Below are 13,694 nucleotides of genomic sequence, written 5' to 3' on the forward strand. Positions count from 1 at the left end.
GGAGGATTAAAAATTTAATCCAGAGTAACATGGCCCCACACAAAGACCGCCTGGTACTGTCCTACGAATTCTCGTGCTATTGGCGATAGACGATATAACAAAAACTGGGAGAGCACCTTGTCGGCGGCGTTGACCAGCATCATGCTGCGGTAATTTCGAAGGAACAAATATTGTGCTTTGCAAGAAATCTTTTCATTCTCGGAAAGTTCATAGCAAGCTGTCAAAATAATTCAGTATTGAGCGAAGCTGACGAATTTTCGTTAATTGAATATCGATATTTTTCACATATCGATACGTATACTCAGTTGAAAGCATAATCAGCAAAATTGCTCGCATCACGTGACGATCAGCATTTTACATTTATTTTATAACACTCCGTATAACGTGTTAACATTTACAGAGCTGTTGTATTTATTTATATATGCATACCGAAATTAACTATATTTCGAAAAAATCTCTATCGAGATTTCGTCCACAAATGTCGATACCAGTTATATCGATACATTATCGCCCAATGCTGAGCTCGCCAAATATTGAAGGATGTGCTTTTTTCCAGAGGTGCCATACAAATAGATCAATTTCTATTGTTTAGATTATTTGCATCACCATTCCGTACTTCTTAAATTTTGTTACTATTTACACCAATTTTTGTACTTATGATTTATATAAAACAGATTTTTGAATGTAAGAGGCTAAAAGAAGTTTTTTATGGTAGTTTTAGTTGCTAAAGCATCAGTAACAATTGCACATATAAACCAAAAAATATTTGGCCACCTTTCCTTGTTCTCGTTGCGGTGATTGACGATGCAGACTACCGCCGCAACACAATGAAAATTTATGTAAATAACCGCAATATTCCCCACGATTATGAAGAACGTGCTGCTCTTGCCACAAAAGCTGATACCACTGCTCCGGTAGTTTCTCCTTCTTACAAATCCTTGAAATTATCCAGTGAAGTGTCCGATCAAACACGAAGGAGACATAATTGCTTTAGTTTTCTATGCCAAAAGAGGATTTTTAAGGTTCATCGCCCCACCATCTGTATATATATCGGCACGCCATTGACAGTTGCAGGAAAAAATCCATGTCAGCCGTTTCCTTAACCGATTGAGCCAGTATCCTTGCCATTGCAATATTCTCTTGATTTAAAAAAAACTTTGAAAATGAGAATGAACAGCTTTTTTATGTCAATTTAGTTCCTGTTAGATCTCTTTATAGATGCTAGAGAAGTAACTTAATATGCTAAACTTTGATTTTGAACATAAAAGTGGATATATTGCTACCACCATTTAACTCAAACACGTACTTCAAAAGACGATAAAAAAGCTTTATAGAGTAATATTGGCAACGACATCCGAGATTCGCACTTCACCCAGTGCAGTGCCAGTGCTTGAGCATTTTTTTTTTCGCTCTCCCGGAAACGTAGGTACCTACCCACTTCTGACTACAGTTAATCCTTGCATCATCTCATGTGCCAGCTTAGCGGCAGCAGTATCGAAGCAGGGGCAGCCTTCTTCTTACGAGAGGAGTGCCAATATAATACTTAGGCGTGCTCTTCACAGTAAGTGGCATTTTCAGGCTCGCTCAACTCACTCACAGAGCTGCAGCACTATCAGCAGTTGTTTCTACTGAACTACAAGCATAACGTTAATGTTTAGCCAACAGTATTGTAAACCAAGTGGGATTGGGAACGGGCACAATTGCGTATGAATGCTGAAAGTTATTAAATTGCATGCACTGCAGTTTATTGGATATATTTCCTGAAGGATATTAAAAGATAAAATGCGAAGCATTGAGAAGAAGTTTCCCAGAAGATATGTTTTCAATCATACTTCCTTCCTTTTATCTGTTCATTTAAATTATATTCCTACTGTTGGGAAGGGCTGCGATTGGATCTGAGAGACAGCTCAAGTGGTTTCCTTATAATCACATATGATACTGTAAAACAGTTCCTATGTCGAAGTTGTCTAACGCTGTTCAGATTATGACAGTGATAGCAGCTTCCGCTGCTTAGCTAGATTATCTCGGAAGATCCCTCTGCACTCAAAGGCTATTATGGACGCATTTGATCTAGAATTATTAACTACCTCTGCGTAAGAACTTCATTGTTTAATCAAATGGAACATCACACTTGATTAGCATTTGATTGCTCAGCTTAGTGAGTGAAAAGTTCTAGTGTAGGTTAACAAGACTATAAATAATACCTGTGTGATTCGAATCTATAGCTTCTGAATGAACATGATATGTCAGTAATAATAATTATACCCTGCTTTCGAAATTTTGCCATTAAAACTCATGCCTGAAGTCCAAAAATAAGATAATTGAGAAAACTTGTTTTCTGCAAAAGTACCGCAGCTTGTCTCTTACATTAATTTTATTTTTTGACCTTACGAATATATTTTAAGTCATTTGTTTTTTACACTATTAATTGCTCTGTTCGTCACTTTTTTTAATCATTCCGTTTCTCGATCTATGCTCATGCTCGATTTCATGTCTAATTTTAAGTTAAATTTTGTGTCTAATTTTAAAATTCTTTCTCTCTATCTCTCTGCAGGTGGCTTGGATCCGCAAGCGAGACTTGCATATCCTCACGACCGGTTCTTCAACCTACACATCGGACCAGCGATTTCAGGTGAGTTTGTGTTTGGACAGAGTGCATAAAAATAATAATCAATACTCTAGAGTCACTATGCAGAGACACGTTTTTATGTGAGAACTAGAAGTTAAGTTTTTAAGTTTTATTCCATCTCGTTTTGCTCCTTTGGCATGAACCGTACAGGTGATAAGGCCCGAAAACTCCATCAACTGGACGCTGCAGATAAAGTATCCCCAGGTGCGGGACTCCGGTGTGTACGAGTGCCAAATCAACTCCGAGCCGAAAATGTCACTGTCCTACGTGCTCAATGTGATTGGTAAGTACAAGGATACTTTTAGTCCTCTGCTGTGGTTGTGAATTGAATGTATGACTGTTGTATGAAGGGGGTTGTTATGGATGGCAAAACGAAAGAAACAAATAGATTAAAATGGAAATTTTATCAACTCTAAAAATCACCGCATTCGTTAAAAATTGATTGAATAATATAGAAGACACAAAAACGGTTTAACGAGTATGAAATTTACCACAACCTATGTTCCGGTAAGAATTATCTCGTTTTTTATTGGTACCATAAACTTATTCCTGCATTCCAACTTTCTCCAGAATCGAGTATGTAACCAAACTATGCTTCTTTTACATGCTCCATTCCAGTGGAAAACGAGTTCGATTTTACGGCAAAGTATTTAAAACTACAATTAAAGATTTCAACTTGGGGGACTCCCTTGCTGGGTCTGAGTCGATAGCGAAGCCATTTTGAACTGGCATGTATCGCCGGCCGGTCCTTTGGTCCGTTCGCTTGGGGCCGCAGCGCCGGCCGGTGTGTTGTTCGTTCTGCAGTTTGGAATTCATCGCCCAGCCAGCCAGCAGTCCATAAGCGGCCGGCACGTTATCGAACTGGTGTCCGAACAGCATCCACGTTGCTTTTTGTGTGTCCCCCGGCTCTTACCGATAAATACGTCGCCCTATTGGGTCCTATACTGCAGTGAAAGTTGTTCAATAAATCAACTATATTTTTAATTAAAAACTCCATACACAGGCATTCCGAATTACGTTGCAAACGAGCCGCTGAACTGGCTAAGGCTGCTGTAGAAATGGGCCGCTAAATCCGCTGCCCGTCAGGATGTGTGCTGAGAGCAGGAAAAAATATCGACACACTATCGAAACTTTTCGTCACGGAAGCAAGGTGAACCTCGTATGTTTACACTAACTTTTATTTCGCCACTTTCCAGATATAGGCAAAGTTATACTTCGGAAAGTGCACTTCCGGGAGCTTGCATGAATATAAATCGAATCTAATGTACGGAAAATGTGTTCCGAGCGATGTTACTGCAACTGTTGTTGAAAGTTTGCTTTTGCTGGGGAATGATTATTTATTTAGCAAAAACAACCGTGCGGCTACACTTCACAGAAGTTCATTGGTTTTGTTCGTGATGTGTTCTACTAACTGACCAATATGCAACAAAAAATGACTTAACGTGCTACTTCAAGTTGCCTTTATTTCGAGTGCGTGAAATTCAGTACCTATAGTGCTGTATAAATAAAAATTAAATCACGAATAAAGGACCGTTGTCAGCTGTAATTCATTAAATCTCTGGAAATTTTTCAAATAGACCTATGTGACAATGAGAGATTCTCTTCGCGTCTCCTCTCTTCCGCTTTTCATGGCTACATAAATGCATAGAAAAGAAAATTGTCAAAACATTTAGCTAACTAGTAAACCAAAACCAAATACGCGAAATTGCTACTGACCTGACGTCAGTATTTAATTTTTTTGCAAGCATGAGATAAGTATTTGGTGGTTTCTGATTTGTGTATTACATGACGCTGTTTATTGATAGAATTCGTGAGTGTGGGAGTTGCTGAGTATAATCGGGGAAAGAGAGCTTTTGCTTTTGCCATCGTCCATTCGATTCTATGAGAGATGTCATGTTGTTTCGGGCGGGCGGCCTTCGAATTCATTCTCGTTGCTCTCGGATAGTTCTCGTTGTCGATGTATTAAAATCATGATGATATTACTGCCTCGCGCGTAATTTAGTGATATTATATTGTTCTTTATTCTGATGTATTTACAATGCTTGATAACTTTCACTAACAGTATACTAGGGTTATGTAAGAAGAGTCAGGTATTCCAATATGTCTCTATGACATTTTAAGACAACACAGCCTGTTCCAATTTAAATAAGTAACTCATTTACTGGGATAGACAGGGCCGGCGCTAGCCAATTTGTCGCTCCATGCAAATTCTCAAAATAGCGCCCCAAAACAAACAAAAACAGCCGGCGTTGTTGTGTGCTGACATTCTACTACCTACACACTCGCAAATGCCCAGTCTCGTAGCGTCTTTCTGCATAATCACTTACGTGGCAAACAACTCGTGAGCAGCCAGCTGCCCGTGAGGGCTAGCGGTACACTGGGATACAGACTTTGCATTACTTTTTGTTTTCTTCTTCATCTTACGCCCTCGATTCTATACGCGGGTGGGAGTGCGAGTCTTCGCGAGTGATCGGTAACAGTTGCTCAGGCTGTAATAACGTGCGAGAGTGACGACCGCCCGGTTAGCTTCGACGTACGATAGCGGTCTAATAAGCCAGTCGTCGAATGTTCGAATCTCGGCTAGGCGGTGCTTGCTAGATAGAGTCAGTAGGAGTCGTTGCACTGACGGTAAAGAAGGGTAATGTCTAAGGACTTTATAAACCCAAGGCTTTGGTTTTTTTTTTAGCGACGACCGTGGCTATTAGCTAAATACACACTCGCAAAAGTCGTTGCAGTGCATGAATAAACAAGAGCGGGAGTCCGAAAGGAATGCTTATGCCGGTGTGTTCATTAAAACGAGTACGCGTGTGTGAGAAAATTATCCCACACAAGTGCGGGCTTCGTAACACTGGTCACAGTCAACCGCCATTTCTTTTGAATAGTTATCGGTTTCTTGAAACCCATTATTAGAATGATAAGCCTTCAAAAAAGAAAAAGTTCGGTTCATATTTCCTGTTACTTCAGAAACTGCGTCCTCATACCTTGCTACTTCATCGAAGATGAATCTGCTGGTTGCGGATTCTGAAGAAATTCGAAAATCTCTCCCGAAAAATCAATGCCACTTTTCCGCTACGTTTATCTCAGTGTTTGGTTGTTGTGTTTTGTTGCGAATAGATTTTCATCAGGAGGAGGTGGAGCGCAAACGGAAAGCGAAGAATGGCGTACGCGTATGAACCATACACTGCAGGTAACTCGGAATGATTCTCAAAGTACACTTGTCGAAAGTTGGGAGAGGGTCGAGCGGGTCGATGGGTCGGTCACGTCGCAAGAATACCGGATGACCGTGCAGTGAATCTGTTCTCTTCTAGACCTTCATCGGCCTTAAGGGTCTCATAAACGTACGCATATGTTAGGCTGGAAACAAATAAAATGTTGGCGGGTCATTCAGGTCGAGCGACAAGCCCAACATCTTCTTTTGTCTGCTTGGTTCGTGGCGCTCATACACAGGCGTGAGCAGTGTTGCGAAACCCGCACTCGTGAGGTCTAATTTTCTCACACACACGTACTCATTCTAACGAACAACCCGGCATAAGCATACATTTAAAACTCCCACACTTATTTTTTTTCATGCACTGCAATGGAATTTTGCGCTTATGTGTTTAGCTAACAGCTACAGTTATCGCTCGTTATTCGTCATTGCAGCCCGCTCTGCTGATGCCGATTACACGTTAGAGCTTCCGCTTCCGCCCGTGAGTGGAATCGAGGGCGAAGATGAAGAAGAAGAAGAAGAAAAAGTAATGCAAAATTTGTATCCCAGTGCGCCATCAGCCTCACGGGCAGGCTTGGCATACACTTTTCGCTTTGATTTTGCTCTTTTGATTACTGCTCCTCAACCAAGCAGAATTTGAAAAAGTGGTGTATGGGGCATTTGTAGAGCTAGAAATTATCTATAATATTGCTGAGGAAAGTGAAGTTTTATCTTTAGTATTTACGGCGCTGTAGCGCAGCAACACCGTTGGTAGCAAAAAGAGCGCTCTTTTTGCTACCAAGAGGGTAGCAGCCTTATAGCGCCATAAATACAAAATGCACAGTAACGCTTACTTCAGCAATATTGTAGATAATAACAAATTCTACAAACGCCCCATACATCACTTTTCCAAATTTTGCTTGGCTGAGATGCAGTAATCAAAAGAGCAAAATCCAAGCGAAAATTGTAAGCCAAGCCTGCTCACGGGCATTTGATTCCCCACGAGTATTTTGCCTCGGGAATAAGCTATGCAGGAAGACGATGTGAGGACTGGACTAGAACAAAAAGAACAGGAGATGAGATGCATGTTGATAAAATACTACTGTTGGTAATCCGGTTGAGCAAAACTGTACGTCTGTCTACTGGAAGCGATTCCTCCTCTCCTTTAGCAGCATAGAACTGTGATGACTCGTGCTGTATCGGAATCTTTTCTCCACTGTTCTCGATCCTAAACTACTTTACATTTATTTGCTGAAAGTCAACACACGCAAGTCGGCTTCAACCTCTAGCCGAATTATTTAGCATATTGGGACTCTCTGTTTCCGGCGCAGATGGGGTTCTTGATGAGAACAGATTTCACTGTACTGTCGTCCAGCATCCTTACGACGTGGCTGATCCACCGTGCCCTCCCGACTTACGTCAGGCACGACTTCAGACACTAGTTGCAGGCATTACTTGGAGAGATTTCCATCGTTCACGTTGCACCACTCTTCGCTGTCCGTTTGTACTCCCCTAAAATAAGTCCGTTAAATCTTTTGCTCAAATAAGGCAAGTGTACGTAAATCTTTCATAAGCAAATTTACAGCCTGTAGTCCGTAGAAGACTACCGGTCTGATTAGCGTTTTGTACATCGTTAGCTGTTGGCAGCAACTTCTTGACCGAAGCGACTTGCGGAGGGAAAAGTAGGATCGACTTATGGTTTGAACGCGTCGTTGAATCCCTTTACTCGTATTATTGTCGGTGGTGACCAGAAATCCCAAATACCTGATCTCATCAACCACTTCCAGTCTACCGCCGTCAATAGTCACTATCCGTGGGATGTTGTTTTCTCAGGAGACTGTTGTTACCATATATTTCGTTTTTGACGCATTGATTGGGACAATGTCCAATACTCTCAGCCTCCGTTTTAAGTCTGGCGTAGATTGTCTTCCCCATTTCAAACTTTCTAGTAATGCTGTAAAAGTCGTCTGCGATGGCTAGGGCATGGTTATCTTTGTCGAACATAGTCCATCTCGTTTCGATGCCCACTTGCCGGATGACACCATCAGTAACAATGTTTTACTCAACAATGTGTTACAGAACAGTGCATCCCCTTGCTGTGTCCCTTAGAAGGGACACAAGAGTGTCCCAAAAACACGCACGTAGTACATCACTAGCCCCAGGGTAGCTTCGATAAGCCGTGTCAATTTGTCCAGGAAACCGTTCTCGTGCATTATCTGCCATAGCTATTCGCGCTCAACTTTATCGTATGCTGCCTTGAAATCCACGAAAATAACCGGGAGCCGGGAAGCTGTTATCGTTTATAGGCACTCCTAAGTTAATTAAACCAGGTTTCCCTCATCATGCCTACACATATCAGGCTTCGCTATGTATGCATAACGAGATTGGTTGACCTTCTCATAGAACTTGCGCGTTTCTTTAGCCCGGAATAGTTGTTCTAGCTCTTCACAATCTCAGTTCTTCTTTTGGCGCTTTTTCCTGCTCAAGATCGTGGTCAACTCATTTCGTGGCAATACTTAGATAGTTTTTTCAAGCTCATTTTTTTCCTCTTCAAGGCTTGTTGACATTCCCCGTCAAACCAATCATTTCGTGCACTCGAGGTTTCTTCACCTAGCATAGTGGTTGTAGCCTCATACCTGGCCCATCGTGTCCTACTCCCAGCGCCGTAGCGTGCAGTTGGGCAGACTGACCCCCGACATGGGCACTAGCTCTAGAGGGCGCCAAAAACGGCTTGAACTTCGGTAAGGCACTCTCGAGTGTAGCGAAGTACTGAATATAAGGAATTGTACGAACCAGGTATGATAGTCTAGTTGTAAAAAAATAAACTGCAAAGAAAAACTGATTTTGGACTGATGGGCCGCCACAATATACATGTACACTATGGCTCTGGAACCGGGCACAAAATTGGGTTCAAAATCTGATTAAAAAGTGGTTCAAAATATCGTCCACATCTAGCCCAAATCTGTTCCAAAATCTGGAACATAATTTGATGAAAAGAAGTGGTACTGACGCTACTCGCAAAACAGTCCCATTTATATAGGAAACTCTACAGAAAATGGGACTGTTTTGGCGGCAGTATAGTCCAGGTCCAAAATCTGGTTCAAAATGTGATACAAAATTTGGCTTCTGGATTAGAATCTGATCAAAAATGTGGTCCAAAATATCCAAAACCTGGTCCAAACTGCATAAAAATGCGGTACAAAATCTGTTTCATAATTTAGTTCTGTTACAAAATCTAGAGCAAAATTTGATAAAAAAAATATGGTCTGCAATCTAGTCCAGGTCCAAAATACTTTCCAGGTCCGGAATCTGATTGGTGGCCTAAAATCTGATCTAAAATATCCAGAATGTGAGGTCTAGAACTTTATCCAAAATTTGAACAAAAATATGGTCCAAAATATTGTCCAAAATTTAGTTTAGATGTGATAAACATGTGGCCCAAAATCTAGTCCAAAATCTGATGTAGCTCCAAGGTTCACGTCCAGAATCTGATCCAAATTTGATCAAAAATATGGTTCAAAGTCCAAATATGGTTCAATCCAAAAGCTGGATGAAAATGTGGTCCAAGATCTGATGCAGGTCCAGAATGTAGTCCAGGTATAAAATCTGGCTCCAAAATCTGATCCAAAATATGGGCAAAAATGTGATTAAAAATGTGATGCAAAATTTGATGCAGAATCTAGGCTAAGACTTTGAACCATATTTTTGATCACATTATGGACCTCATTTTTGATCAGATTTTGGATCAGATTCTGGACGTGAACCAGATATTGGAGCTTCATCAGATTTTGGACTAGATTTTGGGCACCATGTTTATCAGATTTGAACTAAATTTTGGAAAATAATTTGGACCATATTTTTGATCAAATTTTGTTCTAGATTTTGTGACAGAACTAGATTATGGAACAGATTTTGGACCGCATTTTTATGAAATTTGGAGAACCACATGTTTGATCAGATTTTAATCCAACAGCCAAATTTTGTATCACATTTTGAACCAGATTTTGGACCTGGACTACATTACAATCTGTTCCAAAATCTGAAACAAATATTGATAAAAAAAATTTGGTCTACGATGTAGTCCAGGTCCAAAATATGGTGCATGTCCGGAATCTGTTTCAAAACCGGATCTGATTGGAGGTCTGATTGGAGGTTTAAAAACTGTTGTCCAAATTCTGCTCCAGGTCCAAGAACTGTCACAAAAAAATCTGCTCAAAAATTTAGTCCAAAATCTGATTTAAAGCCTGATCCAGTTCCAGAATCTGGCCCAAGATTTGATCCAAAATCCGATCCGAAATCTGATTAAAAATTGATTCAAAATCTAATCCAAATCTATTCCAAAATCTGGAACAATATCTGATAAAAATCGTGGTTTAGAATTAGGCAAGGTCCAGAAGCTGGTTGATGATTTGAAATCTTATCAACAATAATAAAATGATTAGAGAAACGACGGAGTGTTAAACCGAGTCTTCGCCAAGGGCGCCACATTGTCACGCTACGGCTCTGCCTGCTCCATCCGTTGTCGAGGGTTGAAGCCCCTAGATTTACAGAGGAAGAGCTCTCGCCAACTCACGGGTTGTCCAATTGCCAAATCTGCAACCGAACCAGGCGGCTTTTTCGTGAGGTATATATCGTCCATAGTTTTGAGCGCACACGTACTGCCACTAGGTAAACCCCATTGGGAGCGAGAAAATCCGGCTATCGATGAGAATATGGTCGATTTGGGTCACTGTTCGTTGGTCAGGCGATCTCTAGATGGCTATGTGGATATCTTTGCAGGGAAAAAGTGCTGTTGATCAGGGCCTCCGGAAGCTGCAAAATTTAGGTATCGCTGGCCGCTATCGTTCGTGTCACTGTACAGACTATAGGGCATTGCTTCCCTCTCGATCACGGCGTTCCAATCTCCGATGGCGAACTTGATTTCCCGTGGCGAACAGCGATTGTCTTCTAGAAAGCGTAAACACTTCCTTTTAGTCGTGTAGTCGTCCAGTTCTGATAGTTCTCTCGTTGATTGCCTTCCAGGGAATCACGCAATCCTGCATTCTGCCCAACACTAGGAAACCTATTCGCTCCACCGTTCTGGTTAAATTGGTTTTTGTCGCCACGGATCCTTCACATCTTCTAGCCTTTGGGATAGATCTCGTGCAGTGCAACGATGCCGAACTTTCGGGGTTCTAACTGATGGAGCAGCATCCTGTCCTCGCCCAAGAAATTCGGCGGACGGTGAACAATTACGAGCCTTGTGCTATGATCCTTTTGACTCTAATAGTCTTTTCAAGTCGAGATGATAACATACGGCTAACTGGTGGTTAGCTTGAACGGTGGAAACTCGATCCTGGCGACAATGCAGAGTATGTACTTTAAAAAGACGCCCGGCCCTACGATCTGGCCATCAGTAACGTACGATGCAGAAAAAAGGAATAACGCAGACGTCCTGCAAGTCTCCAACGACGAACTAGTTGTAGCAGATAGAGGACTCAAAATTAGAAAAGGCGCTCGGTAAAGATGGAGTCCCTAAAGTGACCCAGCAGGCGGCAAATCAAACGTTTTTGAACAAGTTCAGAAATGCCTGAAATACCTGACGGCTCAGAAGTTAGTGTTATGCCTGGAACGCTTTGGAAATTCCAGCACAATAGGTCATGTGCTTGAAATAAGTGGCAAACTACCGAAGAGATGCAACTGGGCAGACGAGAGTCGCTTATAGAATACGGTCTCGGAATATCTACGCAGAATTCTGATAAATTACTTTTAGAATCAAGGGCTTCTTTACGAGATCGCCGTAGGATGGCTAATGGTATATATCAAGATGGGAGTCCCACAAAGTTTCATCTGCTTTGGGATGTGCAAGACACTGGAAGAGGAGAAATGCTGGCGACTGAGTCGATCGAAACAATCGAGAACTGGATATAAGACACAAAATTGCAAATTGTCAGAGACCCTGCTCCTCGAAGTAACCGCAGAGCAGTACAGCAGGCAAGAATCACCGTCGGAGAGCACGTCATTGCATCAACGCTTCTGTGATTAATGATGAATGATAAATGATCGATGACTGAGGTATGCCTCTGAGAAGGCGCCATAAGAATCATGCCTCATATCTATGGGCCTGGTAAGTGGCAGCTGCTGACTTGTATTTCAACGTCAATAAAGGTTATAAAGTCTAGGTTATAAAGGTCGAACTTGAATCACAGCGGTAGAGACCAAGCAGCAAATAAAGCAAACGTATTGTCTACATTGTGACCCTGGCGACCACAATGAGTGCTATAAACGAAGAAACGTCACAGGAATTAACAAACCGATAAGAGAAGTGTCGTTGGGCAAATTGCAGTAAGATTAGGTCACGGCCGAGAAAGGTAAATGGTACTACTGGCTCATTCTGGCTCTGTCGACTTTACTGAACAGGAAGTACGAAAATGTCAAGTTTCTCTTGTTGCAGTTTCTATTGGGTCACGGTTGCTACAAATAATCCATGCACCAGATCGGACACACAGTGATCCCGGAATGCGGGGAGACAGTAGAAACGTCGGAGAACGTGATTCTTGAACATGCAAGATTTCTAGCGGTGCTGTCGGAGGGAGCGTATATCTAAGATTTATAGCGGAGAGATGACCACTGAACTAGCAATGTCAGCTAGCAAGTCTCGACAGACGCCTGAGAAATGGAGAGACAAGCACGACAATGTTGTATCGTGCGTTGTCAGATATCCTCCGAGGATACCCGTGGAAGTTATGTTTTTGAATGTATTTAACCTTTTATTTCATAGCCACAGGAATCGATAAACGTACTCCAAATACAAGATAAATTCAACAAACAACTCATATTATGTCTATTGGGAAATCTAATCAACGTAATTGTTGTAGAACCGTCATAAAAACAAATTTGCCGTGTATACCATTAAACTCAACGATCCGTAAAAAATACCGAAGCCTTCATCATTCATTCGTTGCACTGTTCACAAATTGCGATAATCCTGGCCCTTATGGCAGTTGTTTTTAATAAAATAAATAAAAATAAAATCATTTGCAGCGCGTCGCGCGAGGTGACATTTTTTCCCATAAATGGCCTTCGGGCTCGGGCAAAATCTATCGATCAATAGCATTCTCTTTTGCGATTGGCTTCACTCTATTGAACGAAATAATCTCGGTAATTTATATTCATGTGTTTTTATTGTTTGTTTTCATTTCGTTTTGTAGTCATTCAAGAGGGACGGATATGTAATTACCGGTGAATTGTGTCACCGACAGGACCCATCGAATTCGACAGCATCTGTTGCCACAATATGTCAGCACCCCGAAGATTGAAATTAAATTACATATCAGTCATTTTTATCTATTAATGTTTACCATGATAAAAGGTTTGCATCCGGTTTTCGATTGAATTTGAATTCGACTAAAATTCCAATTTTTTGTTGGAAATATGATTATGACCGTAGATAAAATACAAATGCAAATCGTTTTGCAAATCAGCACCTCAAAATCAAAATTGTCAATTAGTCCCATTTAATTATGTTATTAGAGCTAAAGGCTTTTTTCGCCTTTTTGCGTATTTACTTTTTTATACTTTTTTAACAACCAAGCACCGGTTTAATCGCCATTTATACAATTAAAACCCCGCCACTATCCCTCTCAAAGCTGGGGACAATGTTGGACCTCTTCTCTCCTTTTTTAAAAAATCATTTCTACACAACTGATCGCACCATTACGAAACGATCCAACCGCAGCAGCGGTTGCACATTACTCTGGAGTGGTCTGGATTTCGCATTTATGCTGTTTCCACTTTAGCGAGCTGCAAAGCGGTTTTTGGAGCGTTCCCATTGAGCCGATGACACCGATTTTATCCGTTTCCAACTAGCACAGCGCATGGTCATCGTCGTCGTCGTTG

At 41.3% G+C, this 13,694-nt stretch overlaps 1 protein-coding gene across 1 annotated transcript in view; it reads left to right on the forward strand.

The window, feature by feature from the left end:
* LOC128733832 (zwei Ig domain protein zig-8) overlaps window positions 1–13,694 on the forward strand; it is a 127,998-nt gene that overhangs the window by 56,906 nt on the left and 57,398 nt on the right. Inside the window, exons 3-4 of the mRNA XM_053827649.1 lie at window positions 2,555–2,632; window positions 2,780–2,912. Coding sequence (XP_053683624.1) covers window positions 2,555–2,632; window positions 2,780–2,912 — 211 coding nt within the window. The remainder of the gene's footprint in view (window positions 1–2,554; window positions 2,633–2,779; window positions 2,913–13,694) is intronic.

The sequence above is a fragment of the Sabethes cyaneus genome, chromosome 2, assembly GCF_943734655.1.
Source record: "Sabethes cyaneus chromosome 2, idSabCyanKW18_F2, whole genome shotgun sequence".
NCBI classification, from domain to species: Eukaryota; Metazoa; Arthropoda; class Insecta; order Diptera; family Culicidae; genus Sabethes; species Sabethes cyaneus.